Source organism: Harpia harpyja, chromosome 11, assembly GCF_026419915.1.
Source record: "Harpia harpyja isolate bHarHar1 chromosome 11, bHarHar1 primary haplotype, whole genome shotgun sequence".
Lineage (NCBI taxonomy): Eukaryota > Metazoa > Chordata > Aves > Accipitriformes > Accipitridae > Harpia > Harpia harpyja.
Window position 1 is genome coordinate 45,999,532 of NC_068950.1, and position 21,441 is coordinate 46,020,972.

General features: G+C 48.8%; 2 protein-coding genes across 2 annotated transcripts in view; one reads left to right on the plus strand and one right to left on the minus strand.

The window, feature by feature from the left end:
• The window catches only part of TNNI3K (TNNI3 interacting kinase), a 96,700-nt gene extending 86,598 nt beyond the window's left edge, over positions 1-10,102 (plus strand). The window contains exons 24-25 of the mRNA XM_052800710.1: positions 3,311-3,390; positions 8,631-10,102. Coding sequence (XP_052656670.1) covers positions 3,311-3,390; positions 8,631-8,707 — 157 coding nt within the window. The 3' untranslated portion in view covers positions 8,708-10,102. The remainder of the gene's footprint in view (positions 1-3,310; positions 3,391-8,630) is intronic.
• Positions 10,103-16,925: 6,823 nt separating this feature from the next.
• The window catches only part of ERICH3 (glutamate rich 3), a 41,650-nt gene continuing 37,134 nt past the window's right edge, over positions 16,926-21,441 (minus strand). Inside the window, 3 exon segments of the mRNA XM_052800623.1 lie at positions 16,926-17,867; positions 18,338-19,078; positions 19,080-20,491. Coding sequence (XP_052656583.1) covers positions 17,796-17,867; positions 18,338-19,078; positions 19,080-20,491 — 2,225 coding nt within the window. The 3' untranslated portion in view covers positions 16,926-17,795.

Sequence of the window (21,441 nt, forward strand, 5' to 3'; positions counted from 1 at the left end):
GTAATTAGGGACAGGCAGGACTGCAGAGCTCTGCTGTGCTCAGGCGCAGAGCCTACGAAAGCCGCACTGCCACTGCTGCACCAAGAGGCTTTTGTGTCACGTGTGGATCAGTTTTCATTGGTGTGCATACACGCATGGGTGGGATCACAGGATTCAGCATCCTGCTTTTAATGCCTTAGTGCAGATTTGTGAGGGAAACTTGGTCTGTTCAGGAAGCAGCTGCAGAAAATCAAGACATTTTGATGGGTTTGTTTCCTCTAGCAGAAAGACGTCCTTTCCTTCTCCCCTGCTAACAGCTCTCTTTCTCCAGGCTAAACAACAGGCCCGCAGACACTATCACCCATGTGGTTTCTCTCCAGCTCTCACGCTGGTGTACCTTCTGCTGGGCAGCTGTCTTAGATTGATGACAAGTGCCTGGTCCCTTACAAACCACCTTTTCTCCCAAAATAGAGGATGGGAAGAGAAAAGCTGAGTTATCCCTTAGATAAAAGGTTTACGTTTGTTGTCAAGGGAAAGATCGCTCTTTCCAAGCTTTTTTCAAGTTCTTTCCAAGCAGCTATTTCTTCCCCTTCCAGACTTAATGCCTAGAGAGGCTGCTCAACAATTTACTGAAGATGGTTTCAGCTCTTCTGGTTAGTTAACATAAACTCTTACCCACCTGACAAGAAATTTAAAGAAAAAACATACAGCAAAGTGACTGAGTGAATGGGGTTCCGTTAGTTGTTCTAAGAATAATCAGATTTCAAGTTTTCTGCCTAAAGTCTGGGTCATGGCAGAGTGGGGTGTGTTATTTATCACAGATTTGTATCATAGTTCTCCTCCCAACAGCTGTTCATTAGCAGCAATTTTCTCCATCTTCTTTTTTCTTGTTTACAAAACCAGAGGATTCCTGTCTGCTGTTTTTGCTCTGAGCTGCTCCAAAGGCAAAGAGGCCAAATAACTTAAGAGTTTCTCCTTTCAGAGGAAATCCTCGCATGGGACAGACCAGTGCCGTGGTTCCTCTGTAGGTCCAGGCCAGCATCGCTGGCACAGCCAGTGCTGCCAGCCTCCTGTTTGGCAGCATGGCTGGCCTCAGGCCTGTCTCTCTTGGCTAACACCCCAGAAGTTACTCCGTGAATGCTGTGCTAGGAATTCAAGCAAAGTGTATGTTTTATTTCTTCCCCTGGGGACCTCCTGGCTCTTCCCACAGCCTGCGGATGCTGTGATAGCTGTCTGCAGTCCTTTCAGGTGCAGATTTGCCAGCCAGTCATTCACTGGTTTTTTGCTTCAGCCTCTGACTGGACAGTGTTTTCCCAAAATAGACCACCTTACTGTTTTCCTCTGCCCAAAGAAGGGCTGCTTCTCCTTAATTATGAATGAGCTTCAATAATGCAAGTGATACAGTAAATGTATATGTGTTCTATACAATTGCGGGTCAGCCCTCAAAGGGCTTTCCCTTCGCAGGCACGCAGACGAGGGGTCAGGGAAGAGGGTGGCTGTGTTGACAGCAGGGCGAGCAGCTGGGTGGGTGGGTGGTGGAGGAGGAGTTGTGCAGCACAGAGGAGGGCCAGCTCTTTGGGACAGCAGGGAGCAGAGTGGGGAAGGAGGTGAATGGTCCAGCGAGAGGGAAGCCAGGAGCAGAGTGGAGGACGGGACAGTGAAAAGTGGGTAGAAACAATATTCCAGAGGTACCAGCTGAGCTGGAGCGAGCGTTGCCTGCTCCTTCAGGGTATTCCTGATTCTCATTAAACTACCTCCAGCCAGCCAGGCAGCTGCCTGGCCTCCTCCCATGGGGCACGGTTCCACTCCAGGCATCGACAAGCAGCGTTGCTATAAGGAACCTGTATCCGTCCATCCTTCTTAAAGATGTGTCTTAAAGAAGCTGGGAAAGCCAGAGCCGCAGGACCTGTCCTGAGCCTCCCAGTGCTTCCATCAGTGGTAGAGTAATAGTTGTGTTTGGGGTAGAAAAGCAGAGAAGTCCCAACAAAACCTGAAGCAACCAGCCTGTGTCCTGCTGTTGCCAGCTGGCATCAACATTTCATATTCTGCCGCTTGGACGATTCACTGAACTGCCCTTTCCATTTCATGACTTCACGTTTTGGAGGTTGAAAAGCTAGACTGATCAGTTTTGCCAGAGAAAGTACTTGAGGAGTAAGTGAAGCTGATGGCGTGTTACTTTGCAGTTAGTGGAATTCAGTAAACGTAATCCTATTATCCTCTCAAAACTGCACAAAGGCACAATGAAAAAGAGTATCTTAGCGACTCCTCAACGGAAGCCAGAAGCTGTGAATACACCTGTTAAGTTTAGATAGTCTAGTGGTGACAGGCCTTTGAGTTTTTATATATTGTGAGATAAATAATATCCACAGCATCTAATTAAGTTAATATAAAGTTCTGTTTAGTACTGTGCCTTCTACCTGGACCATGAAAAGTGTTGAAGCCCGAGAACTGTGGCTAATTGTATTTTCAATAAAAAGGCTTCTCAAGGGTTACATAAGCATACTCAGTGAAGGCAGGCCAAATGAAAGCGCCTCTTTTTAAGGGACAACACTAAGGTGTTATTTTCATGGAGTGCTTAAATCCAGTAGGTCTTCTTTAGTCCCCCAATCGAGTATCAGATATGTTCTTATAGATCTGGGCTCTCCATCATATCTAAACTGTTCTGATGCACCTCCGTGTGCTCTGTGTGTTGCACTGCTTCCCTGTGCCGTCAGCTGTGTCACTGTAGCCATTATCCCTTCCATTATTCTTTTGACAGCTCCTTGGAAATAAATGCACTAAGGGCTAAATAAGAACAGTTTGGGCTTCTTGGTTTTGTGCACACTTGGTTTCTGTCTGCCTCTAATCTAAGAAGAGCTGGTAGAGGACAGTCCTGTACATGATAGCTCCTTAGGATCAGTGATAAACAACCCGTTGGCAGGACTGTGGTTTTGGTCAATGACTGGAAGATAATTCAGCAATCGCCCTTGCCGGAGAAACTTATTTGCAGGAATGTGTTAGCAGTCATGCATAAAATACATTACAATGACCCTAGATTGATGCTTAGAATTGCTTCTAAAATAGCAACGTACAAACAATTGTGAAGGCCCAAACAGTATATTTGAAGGAAGTTATTTTGAGAATGGATGAAATGCAAGCATGTGATTCATGTTCTTGCTTCATAACTTTTTTTTTTGCTTTTTGTTTACTGCAAATGCCAGTGGCTGGACACCAGGCTGATGTATTTCATATTACTGTCTTTTCCTTCCAACTCTGTAGAAAAAGTTCTTATGGTCTGGAGATGTGACTTTATCAGTCTTATCTAAACTGACACCTCCTATTTAATTTGCAGCACTGGGCACCACCCTTCTCAGGGTCTGTCTTTGGATGACATGAGAAGAAACTTCCAGTACCCACCAATCGACAAAAATGGTGAGTTAATGCAGAATACTCCTCTAAGCATCTTGGTGTGGTTAACCAGTGTGGAGCTACAGTCTCCTGAGGTACCAAAAAGTCTCATGAGAAAACTAATGTTCAGTGCAGGCTGCTGGATATGGACAGCCAGAGCTGGTGAGGTCTCACCCTGTGCTCCTTGCAGCTCATGGCTGCTTTCACTGCATGTGCACCCCAAGCACTTCAGAGCTGGGGTGGTCCTTTCTGCCTATGTGCATGGGTCTGTGAATAAGGAGAAGATGTGGCATTATATCCTCAAGGCTACTTCTGCAAAAAACAGGGAAGACAGTCCTATTTCTGGAGTACCACAGGAGCATGAAATGACACAACATATCCTTTTCACCATTTGCACTCCTCTCTCAGAGGGCATCCCATTGTACTGGTCCCCTCCAGAACAGAGATGTCCTGACTGCTTCTTCCTCGTGCCTTCCTGGCTTTCTGTCCTACCGCATTCAAGTGTGTGTTTATGCATTGCCACACAAACAGTTTTCCAGCATTTCCTAGCCCCTGCATTTGCAGTCATCCCCACTAAACCTCTCTTGCTAAACAGCCTTTGCTCAGGTCTTGTCTTGCAGGCAGCTCCGTGGGAGTCTGTTTCTCACTCACCCTTTCTGCACAGCTCATGAACTCACTAGCTGGCTCTTTACAGTGTCCCAGGCACAGAATAATTATCATCTTAGAGCTGTTTAGCCCAGCAGCATAATGTATAAATAAAACCTTAAAATAGCATATGAAAATGTAGTTGGCATTAGGGTGGTATCAAGCAGACTGGATTCAGACATCTTGGGTAAATCTTTCTTTCTTGGTGTGGAGCCGAAGGTCAGACTAAATCTCACCTTCGTGCCGATCTTCGTTCACACTAGGCTCAGCTGCTGCCTCCTAGAAAAACCTGCCACTGGTGTGAAGCCACTTTCAGTATGTGCTGTCGGGGTAGTACGTGCTTTCTGCTCAGGTGTGAAACAGCGGCACATCCCAGCTCAGTAACTTTCTGTGCAGCAACACTGAAGGGGGACTACACCGAGTGTGTGATTTTGGAAAGCCTCCAGCTGCTGTCCCACGGTGCTGCTCCTTCCACCGGCACCAGCTGATCTGTTTGCCTGAACGTCCTAAGCTGCTCCAGGGCCATGTCAACAGGACGTCACTTGCCCATTTCAGTGCGGACACATGGCCAGGGCCTGTCCGCTGTGGCTGCTGTGTTTGCTGACCAACATCAGCACAGCATCCGTGGTTACCTTTGCCTGACAAGAGCACCACAGACCACGCTTCCACCATCGGCCCAGAGCCATGCAGATAGTCTGGATCTCATCACCCCGTGGACAAGTCTGAAAGTCCAGGGAGCCCTGGAGACAAAGCAATGCAAGAAGGTATTTTCTGAAACCACTGCTAGAGCGGTCATGGTGGTACACCCAGCGACACCAGATGCAAAACCAGACTCTGATACGCTCCTAGAAAAGCGCCACAGAGCAGGCGGAAAAGGAGGCTTTGGCACTGCCTGTGCCAGCCACGTCTGTTCTGAAAGCTGGGTAGAGGCTTTTTTCATAAATAGTCATATCAGACTTTGGGATGTGATGGACAAAGGAGGCAAACAAAAATGGCAGGAGCCGTGAGGCTGACATGGCGGAGAACAACAGCAACATCTTCAGTACCAAGGAGCAGGGCTGGACTTTGGCGGACAACACAAACTTCTAAGGAGATGCACACAGCAGAGTCGCTGTCACCCAGGAGTGCCCACCGGGAAGGTCTCTCTGGGTTTGCTGGGAGCAGAGGTCTTCTGTGCTGTATAAAGTCTCTGTTCCTCCAGGGCATGCCTGCAGAGCATGTATAAGGAAAACATATGTTTTTCTGTATGCTCTATACTTCCATACATTTTTCTGTATGTTCAAATGGCAGCTGTGTTGAGTGGATCCATTGACTTTACAGGGTTGCCACCCTCATTCAGAGTTTGCTGCTGTCTCCTGCCGTGGGGCCTTCTCACTCCTTTTCTGGCATCTGTTCCCTTTTCTGCCGCTTGCCAACCTGTTTTGTCACCAGGAGGATTCAGTGTTTTGTGCTGCCTGAAGCATATATCAGATGCTTGTCATCTTTGCTGTTTTTCACAGGCCTCAGCATGACTTTTGCACTCCCTCCCCTCCTCTGAACTGAGCACATTGGGTGAGAAAAAGAGAAAACCTGGTCATATAAATATTTACTGTGTACAACACTAACAGCAGTGGTGCTGTCATAACAAGTAGTGAGGTAATGACCTTTGAAACTGAAAAAAGAACAAAAACTTTGTTATTACTTATTGTATGTGGATTCCACAGCTGCAGAGAGCAGTTCCTCAGGGCACAGCTTTCATCAGGTACCTGGCAACTGGAAAACTCGAGGAGGAAGGAAACAAGAACAGAACAGAAATGTTTAGTGACCTCCTAGAGTAAGACCATCCAGGCAAGACTGGAGGGGGTTTCTCAAGTCCGTATTAAAAAGGAACAAAAGGGAATGAAGGGCTGGTGGAGAAGAGATTCTCCATGGCTGCATTTAAGCTGTGGGATTAAGGAGTGATTTCAGACTCCACTCACAAGACCTCAAGATTTATTTTCAAATATACCTGTTCCTTGAATCATAGGTTCCACAGGCGGGAACCCGAGCACACGAGCAGGAAGGGAGGTGGCCCTAGCCAGGCCTCCACGTTGCTGGTCAGATGCTAGGACCGTGGTGCAGCACATCGCAGCCAAAAGCTGGCCAAGCTGAGCCTTGCCCTAACTCAGGTAACAATGGAAAAAGCCAGGGTGGTACAGAGGAAAGTGAAGATCCTGCCTGTTAGACACAACAGGACTGGAAAAGCTACTCCTTGCCACTTACTTCATTTCAGCAGGGTTATGCAGCTCGAAGTTGAGTCCTGCAGTGTCACCAGGATATGTAGCTCGAGGAACGGCACAATCACTGTCCCTTGTTGCAAAGCTCCAAACCCAGCTGCTCTGGAGGCCCACCGTAAGCACCCTGCAGCCCAGCCACCACTTGCTCTGACTGCAACCCAGGCTTCAAGACCCCAGTAGAGTGATCAAGCCATTGCAATGCGTAGCGGCACACCGGAAGACAGAAAGCGGTGAGCCCTTTTTTGTTAAAGTGCTTGGTCTAATGATTGCAAATATTTGCACTCTTTATTTATGCCACATAAACCAATTTCGCTGCTGTCTCTCCCCATTCGTGTCCATTTTGATCTTTTTTCTGTTTGCTTTTTGCCTAATGTTTTCCATTATCCTCATTTGCGCTTGCAGTCTGTAAACAATAGAGAATACATTCACTGTTTTCCTTTCTCACTAAAAGACCCAAAAGCACCCTGGTCCCATGCCTGCAAGAGCCTTTGTGATAGTGAACAATTTTCTTCACTGAGTGTATTTGAAAACAGAAATTCTACAAATAAACACAGCCCTGACTTCTTCAGTAAAAGCAAAGCACCTGCTCTTCATTGGAAGTTTCACAAATTGTGAGTTAAACAGTATCTTGAAAGCAGTGAAATCACGAGGCAAATGTGCACTGCCCAAAGAAAACTGTATATCCTCTAAAATTTAAGATTGGTGTAAACATGGAGTTTGACTTTGACTTTGGCTCCTCCTTGCTCACTGCAGCTCTCAGACGCTGGCAGACAAGCTCATGCTGCTGCAACAGTCACCAAAGTTTCCCAGCTGCAGAGAAGGCCCTGGCAAGGCTTGCAGCACAGAATCTGTCCTGCAACACAAGGAAGCGCCTGCACTTGCTGAGCAGTTACGTGACAGTGCAAGCCCAGGCTGTGGCATAGCGTAGCATCATCCCTCTTGGCACTTGGAAAGGGCACCAGCCAACCGAGAAGAGATGTGTCCCTCCCTTGAGGCAGGCAAGAAGGGATCCTGGGAGTGAACCAAGCCAAGCATCGTTGTGATCTTGATCCTGGCTGGTATGAAACTCACAGACACTACAAGGGGAAAAAAAAAAAACATAGGATATGGTTGAGGGGATTGGAAGGATGAAAGCATTTATTAAAGCAAGAGGTTCCCCACTGTGTGGCAACAGCAAGGCAAATGGAAGTGATGGTGGAGCAATGGACAGTCTCCCACCCAGCATGCTCAGTGCACCACGGCGCAGTACAAAGTGTTGTCACCACGGCTGGAGAGGTTCTCAGAAGTACGTCCTGCTCTTGTAATGTGCCCCGTCAGAGACTATCGTTCCTCGCATACACAGTGACGCACCATGGCTTTGGCTCCAGCGATGACACATGCTACCTTCACCTCCCAATATTCAGGGCACATCCACCATGCCCGAGAACAGTCACAGCGTTAAGGCCCAGCATATTTAGGATAAGAGTGAGATTCCCTTAAGGAAAAGTTTTGCTGCCAGCTTTCAAAGCATAGTGTGTCATGATTAGGAGATAAACCAGGGTTGCTTATGGATTACAGCTTAGGGATGCCTTGGTCAGTACTGTTGTAATTACCAGAGTCTTAATTTTGTGCAGCTGTGTGTCTTTTGTTTGGCAGTAGGAATCTGGCACGCAGAAGCCTTAGCAATGCTCTGTAACCCTTCTCCAACCCCACCCTGTGCCCCAGAAAGTTTTCGTGTTCCAGTTTCAATGCTCTCTTGCTTCCCGAGTGACTAAGTATCTCTGTACAATGCCTAGTTTTCAAGAAATTTGAGTTGGCTCCACTGGATTTTTAATGTTAGTACAGTAAAATAAGAAGTGTGGGAGCAGCTGACCAATGACACCGTGGAAAGGGAGAACCGGTTTCTTTGGCATTGTTAGAGCAGCTCATTGGAAATACAGTGCTGGCAAGAGCAGTTGCTTTCTGTTTTGTAGTGTCAAGAATTAAAATATTTTAAGAATACTTATCAGAAGGCTTATTTTGAGCCCTTCGAAGCTCTAGTTGAAAGGCAAAAAAGGTATTTTTTTTAATGGCAAACTTCCACTGTGTTATTAAAACATTGAGATTCATGTTTTTATGTCAGTCACCAAAGATTCTTTGTGCTTGATTATTGTGAATTCATTGCATGAATGACAGGGTCTGTTTACTTCCTTTTTAAATTTTTCCTCAGCAGATGATATTAAATGGAGATTTGCAGTCAGCAAAAAGGTATCATCAGCATGATCTGTGCCTATTTATCACAAACTGATATGCACATTATTTTGTTGATATTGTCACTGCAGGGAGAGGTGGAGGAGAATCGCTGCTATGTTGAGCCACACATGAACTTCTTTCTGCATCTTGCAGGCTATGTGTCGGATCCCATGAGTACCATGAGGTTTCATTCCTGCAGCAGCAGTGGCAGCTTTGAAGAAAGCAGCTGACAGCATGAACCGTCCGCCTGCAGAGGGACTCACCATCAACCAGCAGCAACAGTTCTCACAGTATCAAACTCCCAGGCATTGTGTGTTACAATGAAGATTCCTAAACTGAACAGCTTTATTTGTTGATGGCAAATACCCCTGTCGTTAAGTTCTGCTCTAGCATCTTTGCTGACCTGCTTGGGGGTTGGGGGTTTTTTTGGTGGTGTGCATCTATTCGTTAACGAAGTAAATGTCCACAAGGAATGTGGCACTTTCATCTTGAGCATTAATAATTAGAAGAGATGAAAGTAAAAATGCATCTGGTGTATTTTCAGAGCTCCAAGGCAAGATGTTCTTAGCTTGGACTGCACTAAGGCTTGGGGCTATCAGCCCCTCCCTGACCAGTAGGTGCCAGGGAGCTGCCAGCCCAGTCCCCATCAAGAAGAGGAGCAGCCTGTCACTCCCCACCACCATCCAGGCCACTGTGGAGGCAAAGTTTTTCGTGCTCCCAGCTTCTGAACCAGATCTAGTTTCTTTTTTGAGTTCCCCGCAGTCCCAGACATGTCCCGTGTCTCATTTTCATCACCATGGGCTCAGGCAGGTCCCCAGCACAGCAGCCCCATGGCTGCAGCTCTTGAGAGCCCTGATCTTTGGGTGCCCTCCTGCTCGCTGAGAATAAAGAGATGTTTGGGTAGCCATCTTAACTGTACTCTTACAGACATTTGTGTTTTCTTATCCACTTTCTTGTTTTGGTTTGAGTGATTGTTTTTCCCAAAGAGTGTAAGCTTTCATTCTGACATTTGCTTACAAAAAGCAACACAGGTACTCCAAAACAAACTTTAAACCAGAAGGAAAGTATGTAAAATTGTGTCACAAATATGATAATGTTAACACAGTGCAAAGTTGCTTTTTTGAGTCAGTAAAACTGCGGCAGAGTGCCATCTAGCGCGTGCTGAGCTAAATGAGTGCCATGACTGGGCTTTGCAACAGCAACTCTGATCACTGGGAATTAAAAAAAAAAAAAAAAGAGGTAGGGCAGGAGAACTTGAACTCTTCTTCTAGAAGCAATTACAGAGTTAATTATGCTGTTATTTTCTGGGGTCTTTTATCAAATTAGCAAAATTTAGCTGCCAGCGATCCTGCTGTAATAGTATTCCTTAACTGGCTTCAAAGACAGAGCTGACATTGGCTGAGTAGAAATCAGTGTTCACAATTGCTGTGTGTTGCTCTGTGGATATTATTCAGGATGTTGGGTTCTTACAACTATGATCCCTGAACCCAGGTCTGCGATGAGGCATTGTGCAGTGCAACACACATGAACTATAAATGCGTAGTAGGCTCTACTGACTCACACCTTCCATGCATGGCATTAATTTCACAGTCCTGAAGCAATAAAAATGGGGAAGATTTCACTTAGCAAGGTTCACAGGTGGTTTTTTCATTTGTTTTATTTCCTGAAAAATTCAATGGGGGAGAAAGGGAAATAAAGCTGTACGTCAAGTTTTGCAGATCCACTGTCAGCCCTTGGTACCACCCAGCAGTTACTTTCTGCTCTGTTTGGTTCATGTTTGAGTTGCAGTCTCATTTACACCAACAGTCTGCTGGGCTAATGTAAATATTGGAAGAAACACGCAGAAAGGTCTGGGCTGCAGCTCACTAGGGGACTGGTCGGACCCTGGATGAGATCCCCCAGCCCTCATAAGAAGTACAGCTGGCAAAACCATCCCCTCGGCGAGCATCCCGTCTGCTCCGCCCCAGCAGGAGCAGAAGAGCAGCCTGCCTCCGCGCGTAGCCGGGAGGGACTGACCGCTGCCAGCACCAGTGCTCCCTGCTCCGGCGCCAGCCTCTGCACCCTTACTGCGGTCTGCGGGCGAAGGCAGAGCCACCTCCTCCAGCCTGGCAAGAGAAACACAGTTCTACACTGAGGTCCGTGTGAGGGGGACTTGCGAGGCACTGCTCCAGCTTTCAGCTCTTTGTCTCTCACTCACATGTCTTCCTTTTTGTGGCCGAACTCAGAAAGCTCTGACACTTGTATTCACAAAATATTGTCATTACCTCTGAATCCCACCAACATGCACCATGGCAGCTTCTTCCTCTCTGAGGCTGAGCCATTTTTTTGTGACCAGTTAGCCCTCTCGGTTTAAGGCCTAAATGTTGTGAAAATGAGGAATTCAGTGCAACAAAAAAAGAAAGCATCAGTGCAGCACCCTGGGTGCAAACCAGCATTTCAGGGGACTAAGCACCGCTCACGACTGGAAGGGAGCTGCTGAAAGGCGTTTGTAATTCCCTGGATACTGTCACGACTTCCAGAGATGATGAGTATTTGCTTGGAGCATGTCTCTGGGAAAAACCCATGGAGAAGTCTCCACCTCATCTTTGCAAAGCTTTAGCAATAAGTCAGTGTCACAACATGGGCAATGCTATGTCAAATCCCTAGGAGCTTTAATAAAAACGAGTAAGAGGAAGCTTCAGTCTTTCCCATGGATCAAAGGAGATCGTCAATCATCATGGTAACTTTTCAAACCAATGATTAGCTTTGTTATTTTGCAAACCCCTTGTCTGGCAGGAATACTTCCCATTATGGCTATAGAATTTGTGGACTTTATGGCTTGAAACACGATTAGGCAATGACACAGGCGATACCCCTGCACAAGGACTCCACTAACCCCGCAGCATCCGAGCTGAGGGACAGGCACATCTGCATGACAAAATGCAAACAGCCAGAATTTGTTCAGGTTAAAAACATCCTCCTTGATCATTTCCAATTTTTGGTTCCTGAAAGCAGAAAAAGAGTAAAACACACTGAAATTAGTACTCTGCCCACTCAGATAAATCACTGGGGGAAAAAAAAAAGGAGGTGTCCCCTCAACAAATTCCAGTTCATTGCTACCAAACAGTTCTGACCTTGGTGCTAACACCCTCCAGGTCAAACACGATGTTACCAACACACACTGAACTCAGCCATTCTGTTGTCCTTCCACTGTAACAATTCAATGTCTGCACTGCAAACTGCAACAAAACAACATCCAGATTTCTTTGCAACTGGAGGAAATACATCGTATTCTTTCTAGAAGTTGTCCTGGTTTTGGCTGGGATAGAGTTAATTTTTTTTCTAGTAGCTGGTATAGTGTTATATTTTGGATTCAGTATGAGAAGAATGTTGATAACACACTGGTGTTTTCAGTTGTTGCTAAGTAATGTTTAGACTAAGTCAAGGATTTTTCAGCTTCTCATGCCCAGCCAGCAAGAAGGCTGGAGGGGCACAAGAAGTTGGGAGGGGACACGGCCAGGGCAGCTGACCCAAACTGGCCAAAGGGATATTCCATACTGTGTGATGTCATGCCTAGTATATATACTGGGGGGGGGGAAGCTGGCCAAGGGCCACTGCTCAGGAACTGACTGGGCATCGTTTGGCGAGTGGTGAGCAATTGCATTGTGCATCACTCATTTTGTATATTCTAATTCTTTTATTATTATCATTATCATTAGTATTACCATTATTATTTTCTTCCTTTTCTGTCCTATTAAACTGTCTTTATCTCAACCCATGAGTTTTGGGGGGGGGTCTGATTCTTTCCCCATCCCACTGGGTGGGGGGGCGGGGAGTGAGCAAGAGGCTGCGTGGTGCTTCGTTGCCAGCTGGGGTTAAACCACAACAGAAGTAAAAGCGACACTGGAAATTGGTGTGCTTTGAGGAAGGATGTGCAGAGCAGACGGGAGAAGGTACATTTGAGATGCTGATGAAGATTCCTTACCTGGCTATCTAATTGACCAGATGTTTCATATGGTAGAGCTACCAAAGCACAGGTAGGGAATAAGCTGAAGAAGGGAGGGGTGGACAGAGATTAGATCTCATTCCTTCGTTTTTGCACTGGCCAGTGTATGAGACACTAACAGGGCAGAAAGCATCAATTGTCATATCTGAAAAATCAGTTCCAGCATTGTTTCCTTTTCAACAGGAATTTTTTCTTACAAATATCTCTGCACTGTGTCTTTTTCCCTTGCTTTAAACAATCGTGATGACTTTTCATTGATACTGCAGCTGTACCTGAAAACCAGAAACTGAACTGGATTAGAGAACAGAAAATAGAGCAAGGAAAACAGACTTCGTTTGCACTAATACCTCTGTGTACTTGCTTACACCCGAGCTGCGTGGTTTGATCTCTGAGCACCTCCTCAGAAAGTGTCAGAAATGGACACATGGAAACAACAACAAAAAAAAAAAATCAGAAAGCTTTTGAAGGCAAAACTTTTATAGTTTAGGAAGCTCTTTACAAGGCCAACTGCCTGCAAATCATTTTACTAGTAATTAAAATTACTGGCTCCTTGAAGAAAACAGTGTCTTAGTTAATTGGTCTCTACAGAAGAAACATCAGGCTTGGGGGGAAAGCGTGTTTCATAGGAGTGATCAGTTATTAATACAAATGAAAACTCTGAAGAGTGTAAATGACTGAACAGAACATGCTCTAAAGTTGTTTGTGGGAATGAAATTAGTCTGTGCCGTTCCCAGAGAAGCCTGAGGAGCCCAGCACACTGAAATATTTATAAAGAATAAGACGCTCCAAGGATTCTTACCCTGCTTTTAAGACCAGCCAGCGCCTGCTAGCTGCGGCAATATTTCAGATTGTTTAACACACAGTAATAGATGATCCAGATGATTAAAAGGAACTGGTGTCCACCAAAACAAGTGCTTGTGCCGCAACCAGGAGCGAGCCCGGCGTCCCCGCGGCCGGCTGTGCTGTCCCAGCCGTGGGGCAGGGCTGTGCCACGGCCACCTGCGCCGGGGCCGGAGGCATTTTGCCGCAGGGCGGCCCCGCCAGCTCACCGGGCAGCTTCAGCGAGCCCACGGCCCTGCAGGGCCACCTCGGGGGCTCGGCTGGCACGGCCCCGCCAGGCAGGCAGAGGGGTCGGTCGCAGTGGACGGCTGAGCCCGCAAAACACTACGGGAAATTCCCAGCCAGAGAAACCCACCTTGGGGCATGAGCGCTTGTTCAAGGCAGACGCACGCATCACCTGCAAGGCGCTCCCCGCTGCAAACTTTCCAGGCGGTGGCTGTGACCATCACCCTCTTCCATCTCTGCTAGCGGTGCCAGAGGCTTGGTGCCCGGTTCCAGGAGCTGGACTTCAAACAATCTTTCTCATACCGTGTCCATTGTGCACAGCTGGCATTGTTTTTCAACTGGTGAAATGCATCTATTTAGCCGGTGTAATGTCACAAGGTATGATTTCCGCTGTGTAAGCCAGTAACGATACATTTGAGGCGCAATCATCAGCATCCAGTGACAAGCTACTGAGAATACCTGACAGATTAGGGAGTTAAAAAAAGCCTTTGTGATGAGCCAAAACTCAGTTTTGCCAATGGCAACACTGTTAGATAGTTTGCTTTTCTCACATATGTTCAGTTCAATAATTAGTCTCCTTTTTTTTGGCGCATGTCGTGTTTTTCCCTAAGTGCCACCTGCATTTTTTCACTTTGAAGTTAATTACTAACTAGCAATGGATAGGAGAGCAGAAATTACCAGGGATAGCATTTCCAAAACCTTAAAAGTATCTATTTTGATGGTTTTGCTTCTTACCAAAATTCCACCCACTCCGATTACAGGCATACACACCCATGTTGTGAAAGTACATGAATGGTACATCTTTAACAGCCACACCAACAGCAGTAGAGCAGGTCTCTGAAGCTGAAACTGCCAAATTCAACTCCGTTCTGCATCTGGTTCAAGTCCTCTGACCATTTTAGAAATCAGTTGCCTTAAAGGAGCCAGACAAGTGAACAGTACTGCAATGTCCCAGGCACAAATCTGGCTCACGTCACCCCACAGCCGAGTGGCACCAACGAGCTGCCTGTGGCACTGCCAGCGTGCAAAACAAGTGAGGGGAAAGGCAAGGAGGGGAGCGGGGGGAGACTGTCCAGTACATCACGGGGCGTGAGCTGTCAAGATAGGGCAAGGGCTGTTCCCTTACCACAGATCAAACCTCACCTGTATCTATCTTGTAAATATGGCTGTCAGAAAGAATAATGAGAGAAAACAGATGATCTCATCAATATAATACAAGCTCAGAAATTACGGAGTGTTCTTGGGAAATTTGATTTTTTTTTTTCCATTAGTATATAAAACCAGAGTACTTGAAGTGTGGGGGTTTTTTAGAGCAATACAAGAACTTGCATGAGTCGGCATGTTCCTAACCAAAGGATTCATTTCCCTAATTGTTAAAATCATACACACGAGTGCCATTTATAAATATTTTAAGTATTTTAAATAATGAATTGTCAGCTTTCCAGTTCCTTACAATCACTACTGCATTGTTCATCTGGGACTTCCCTGATGCCCCAGATCTTCTGCAGCCCAAGAGTGCCCTGGGAGTTCAGCTGCCTCTTGGTTACCAACACTTGCCTTTTTTTCTAAAAGGCTGAAGTGGATCTAGTTAAGTCGCCGTCTGCCACTGCAAACTCAGTACTGTACCTAACCATCTTCAGCGTGCTCTGAATGCCGGATTTCTTTGAAAGCAGCTTCTACCCCCAAGGACAGAACCCTCCCTCCTGGCGCAAGTGTTGGGAGCGCAGGCGGGGGGCTGGCGAGAGGCTGCACCAGGAGGAGAAACCGGCTCCAGCGATGGCTGCCAGCCCTGAGGACCACCTGCCCCCGGGCAGCCCCAGTCACAGCGCTGCCCGGGGCGCTCAGCCGTCGCCCTCCCATCGCTCAGCACACGCCGCAGGGCAGCCCCTCGAAAGGAATCGCCCGGGCAGGGCCGTAGCCCCGAGGGGACCTCTGCCTCGGGCAGCACAGGGGGCTGCAGCCCCCTTAACACGACAGAGCCAGCGCTGCAGCGGGGACCCCGGTCCCCGTGCTCGCCATTTGCAGAGCAAGAGTGTTATTTAAGAGTATTTTGAGATGCTCTGCAGATCACTCCAGCGCTCACCTACAACAAATGAATCAAACCTCTTCCCTCTCGCATTCTCATCCTGTGTTAAGCAGCTAAATGTCAAATAAACCAGTGTGTTCATGATCTGCCCAAGTACAGCCTTAGTTTTAATCCTGACCCTTCAAGGGAATCCCTGCTAAGGCAAATCCCTGCGCTCCTCCCTCTGCCTTTGTTCATCTGCAACACTTGAATTGCAACCCACATGGATGAACGTGCATTTGTAAATGGCTTTGGTACAGTCATGCTCACGAGCCACAGGCATTTGCTTTCCACAGGTATCTGCGTGATGCAGTTTTTGCGACACAAATATTCAACCCAACATTAGTCATCCAGTTAGTTAGAAAGCAGAGATAAATACTGAAGACCAGGCCCTACTTGATTGGCAAGTATTATTCTTACAGTGAAATCATTTGCAAAAATTCAAGGAACTACACAGACCGGTACATGTACTTTTATAGACCCAAGTAAATGTGCAGGTGTGCACGTGTATACGGAAAAAACAAACCTCTGGAGAAGGTCATTAGCCTGAATTTAAATTCTGAATACTTCACATACCAGGTGTATTCAACTGTAGAGTATGTAAACACTGATTACCTATTTACTGCACTTTTTTTATATTGAACAACATTGAAAATGTCTTGGTCCAGTGAATAAGCCACTTCTGATTTTATGGACATTCCCTGGTTAAAAGGAAAAGACCGTTGTTGAATGGTCAAAAGTCAAATACGTGCTTTGTAAGCAAATATTGCATATCTTGCACAGAATAAACATTTCAACTGCAGCACTCAGGATTACTTCATGCAATGCTTTCATTTAAACTGCTGAGGACTGTAAAGCTATTATTAGTCTTTTTTGCCTACTTTTCTCTTTCAAAACCCTTCCTGGTATCCAGACTGAAAATCAAATGCAACCATCTTTAGTACAGGAGGGAACAAACATGAATTACCTGATCACATTTAAATTTCCTATCCCATATATACTGATCTTAAGTGACTTACAGTAACAACCCACCCAAAATCCTGCGCGTTTCAGTTCCATTTCCCCATCGAAAGCACAGCTAGAGTCCCCCGTGTAGGGGTTGAGCATCCTGCAGCCCACCGGCAATGCCTGCCAGGCTGCTGCGCACCCAGCGCTGGACGCCGCGGCCCGGCAGGGTCTCGGGGAGCCCTCGGCGGTGCGGCAGAGCTGAAAGGGAGACTCCGGCAGCGGAGAGCCGCAGCCAGCGCTGCGCTGAAACAGCTTTACACTGACCACCCCTCCTGCGGTTTCAGCACAGGCTCCGTGGGCCCAAGGAGTTACTCCCGACACCAGCAAAAGCAAAAGGCCAGGCTTTATTCATTTACAAATACACATTAGAATTGGTCTGATTTAACAATTTTCAACAACGTTTCAAAGCCCCAAGAACACCCTGAAGTGTGGCCAGCAACAAGCCTGGATCCCCGAGGAAAGAGAAGCCCCCACTGCATGCCACCCACCCGGCAGCATGGGGCACCTGTGCACGCTGGAGGGCTCGCTTGCCTGTAACGTGGGGTGGAGGCAGCCCCCCCCAAGCTAAAACCCCCTATGTGAAGCCACCATTCCCCCCATGATCCTGCCGTTCCACATCTCTGCTGAACACCCCCAGATGCTCTTACCAAAGCATTAATGTGCGCAAGTGCTCTATCCACAGCAATGAAGACACAGCCCGACTCACAGTGAAGAGTTTGTAGTTCAGAAAGGCAAATGACACACGGAAAAACGCAGTCAGTACATAGACACAGATACAATCAAACACCGGCACTCTGTACAGACAAACAACTTGTCCTACGGAAACACGTACAGCACATCACCCTCAGCCCTCCCTCCCACCAGCTGGCAGAAGCAAGCGGTGCCTGGGGGAGGAGGGGAGGTTCAGCCAGTCCAATATTTCTCTGTGTTTTGGGAAAAACAAGCATGACAGCTGTGGAACAATCCTTGCAATTACTGTCTTCATAATTACGAAGGAGTGCTGTTTCCTGGGCTGGCATATACAGGCTTATTTCAGTTGTCTGCTGCACACTGAGAAGCTGTTTTAGTAAAACATGACAGATGGTTGTGGTACTCGAGGAGTACAATAAAGGAGTGAACACCCCAACCGGCACAAATCAACAGCAATTTGTGTAAATGTTGCAGGACACAGCACTGAAGGAGCTGTAGAAAAAGCTTAGAGGAGATTTTCTTCCCCATCCTGGGGCTGTACCGAGGGCACGACAACCGCATCTGGGTTTACAACATCCTACGAAACAACGAGAAAAACATTAGCTTTACAGAAAACATGCTAAACTTTGAGCTACTGAGATACTGTCCTAACAGATTTCCTACAAGGAGATGCCAGAGTAACCGGAGAAGCTGAGTGCTGCTGTTGACCCAGCGCATCAGAGCCAGCGGGTGCTGCCGAGGCTCACCCACTGCCACCAGTGCCGGGTGGCAGGAGCTGCTCTGTGTGGCCGGAGGGGCCAGATGACTGAGGGGCTGCGAGCGTCGGCGCCAGAGCAAAGATATTTGCAAGAAGACTTCGGGAACAGGAGAGAATGGAGAAGCTGCCACCCAAAAGGATTTATCATCCCTTACCCCAGGTACCAGCAGCAGACACTTAAGGAAAGTGTAAGAAACGGGACAAAGTGCTGCATCCTCTGCTGCTGGCAGGGACCAGTCTGGGGACTCGAAGGGGCGCGGGGGGCAGCAGCTGACCCACGCAGGACTCACCCCACGGGGTCCGCGGCTCCTCTCGCCGGTGTCAGTGGCTCCCGGGGTGTCTGGGCTCCCTCCAACAGGACTGTCCTTCCTCTGCTCCCTGACCCCAGCAGCGCTCCATGCACTCTCCAAGACACACACTGCCTCTCTCTCCCTCGTGTCTTCACAGAGGCCTGCCTGTTCCCCCTCGGCTTTCGCTCCTGCCTGCTCTGTGCCCCCCTGCAGCCCACCCTTGCCCCCCACTGCCCCCGTCCCGGGAGCTGCCAGCTGTGGCTGGGTGCCCAGGCACAGACCCTCGCCGCCTGCCGACCCTCTCCCCCCCGACTCCGCTCCCCCATCCCCACGCGCCGGGGCGCTCAGGGAGGTTTCTGCAGTCGGCTGCTCCCCAAGGGACATGGCTCCATGCGGTTCTGCGTGCCATGGGGACACGAGACCCGCTGTGCCCCACTCCCACCCCGCCTCGCCCTGGCCCTCGGCCCCCGCCAGCGCTGGCCCCCTTCCCTCGCCCCCCAGCACCGCGTCCTGGTTCACCCCTCGCCTGCAGACCACGGCTCCATCGGCCACCCCTTCCCTGTCCCTCCCAGACGCCCCAGCTGCCCCCCTTCCCTCGGCTGACACCCCCTCTGCCCCTGCCACCCCTGTCCCGCTCTGTCCCCCCAACAGCGCTCCTGCCACCCCCTCCCGTGCCACCGCCCCATCGCCCAGCCCGCCATCGCCAGCCACCTCCTGCCCCACCAGCGCTGGCTCCGCTGTCGCTCCCCCCCTCAGGCAGAGCCCCTCGCCCTGCCTGGCCGCCCGCCGCAGCACCGGCCACCCCCCCTGACCCCCCCACCCCGCTCACACACAGCCCCGGGGCAGGCAGCGCTGCTTCATCCATCACCCCCTCACCAGGAGACCTCTCCTTCCCTCTCTCTTCAGCACGCTCCAGCGATCCCTGCGGCCCGGCTGCCAGCTCGCTTGGACTGGCTGCTCCACCCGCGACCTCCTCTGTACCTCCTGACCCTGCTCTGGCTATCCCTGCAGATATTCCCATCAGCCCTCCACCAGGTGTTTCTTCCATTGCACTCTCTGTCTTTGCTTTGCTGCCTAGAGATGGGTTTCGACTCGAAAGTGCTTCTGCTGAGCCCTCCTCCTCCTCCTCCGCTGTTGTGGCCTCCTCCAACTGGGATGACCCTTCAGTTATGGGATCCCCTCCAGCACCCACCAGTGCCTCTAATCCCAGTGCTACTTGCAACACGGGACCCTTGCCAGGCTCCACAGAGTCCTCCGCTCTCAGGAGAGAGCTGCCTTCTACCTCTGATGCCTTGCCAGTCTCAGATGTTCCTGCTCCTATGGCAGCTTTCCCCATCTCCATCCACTCTTCCCCTGATGCTTTCAGCTGGGAAAAGTCATTTGGCTTTACAAAGTCCTCTCCTCCAGGCACTGCTTCTCCTGTGCAAACGTTCACGTCCCCTAATGCTTCCAGGAGAGCCCCAGGCTTCTCCGCAGCCTCCTCCCCTTCAGCAACAGCTTCCTCTGCAGACTCTTCTTCAGGGCCAACTACCCCAGCAATCCCTTCTTCTGCCAAGCTGGCATCCTCCACGGCCTCCTCTGCCTCAGACACCGTCTCGCCCACCACCTCCTTCACCTGAGGCCCTGTCGCTCCCGCAGCCTCCTTTGCCCCGGAGGCCTCCTCCGCTGCCTCTTCTCCCTCAGAGACCTCCCCAGCCACCTCCTCCGCCTCGGACGCTGCCTCCCTGCCTAGCGGTGCCCCTGCCAGCTCCGCTCCCCCAGGCGCCTGCTCCCCCAGTGCTGCCTTGCTCCCTGTCTCCTCCATCCGAACTTCCCGCTCCCCGGGTGCCACCTCTGCGCCAGGCTCCGTTCCCTTCCCTGTCCCCTTTCCTTTGGGATCCTCTGCCATGGCGCTCCCCTCGGCTGCAGATTCCTCCACCGCAAGCTGATCCTCCGCCTGCGGCACGGCCACTGCGTCTTCCTTGGGCAGCAGATCTCCCGCCCGTGCCATTTCTTCTGCCTCTTCGGCGCGAGCATCTCCTCCCTCAGCAACAAAATCTTCCTTCTCGAGTGCTTGCCTCTCCCCTACCATCTGCCCTTCTTGTACCACTTGTTCTGCTGCCTTCTGCACGTCAAGTGTTCTTGTTCCTTCTGCCAAGAAAGCTCCATCTGGTGCTATTAAGAAATAATCAAAACATTAGTTTTATTGAGAACCGCGTTAGTGTTAAGGCTGTTTTACAGGGTTATTATTAAAGATGCTATCTCTCCCAAGCAATGAAGGGACATCAGCAGGGTGACAAGAAGAAAACTTGCTGTGCTGCTTCTCATCACACACCTGTGCTCTGACTATGTTTCCAGTGCTGCCGTTCTGGCATCTGGCATAACTAATTTAAGCAAAAATGTTGATGCATGACCAGCTTTCAACTCTGACAGTTCTGCCTGCCCTGCCTACTCTCCCTCCTTCCCTCACCTGCCTAGCAGGGAGCTCAGGTCTGTGTATGAAATAGCTATAAGCTTGACAGTAACATTCAAAAATTCAGAAATAGGTGGTAAATTGCTCATGTATAATATGCACACACAGGAAGAAAAATACTCAGCTGTTCATGTAAAATGGGTAATTGCTTCCCATGGATTCTGCAGTTACACCAGGGGAATAATACAGGGTTGATTCCAGCCCCCTGGGAATTGAACAGCAATGCCTTCATTGAATTTGGTGCTCCAGGATCTGTCCCTGAGCAGGAGATTCCAGGCTTTCCAAAGACCACCTGCCTGGGAAGCAAACATGTTTCAACCCTGATTTGGAGGGACAATTGACACAGAAGTCGGGTGGCCCAGGCACTACATGTTCTCTACCCTGGGCTGTGCATCAGAAACATAGATCCTTGTGAAGACCAACACATGAAGACTACTGGACTTTGAAATTAAATGTTATAAGACAGTTGTTTGTGGTCAGCTGATGAGACCAAGGCAGAAGCAATCTCATCTGAGAAAGACTTACTGAGAAAAAGACAATTACTGAAACACCAGAGACAAGAAGGAACCTCCAGCCTCCTGTATATACCTTCTGAATGAAAGACAACAGACCTTAAAAGACTATGTTCTTACACTACATAGAAGAAGATCAA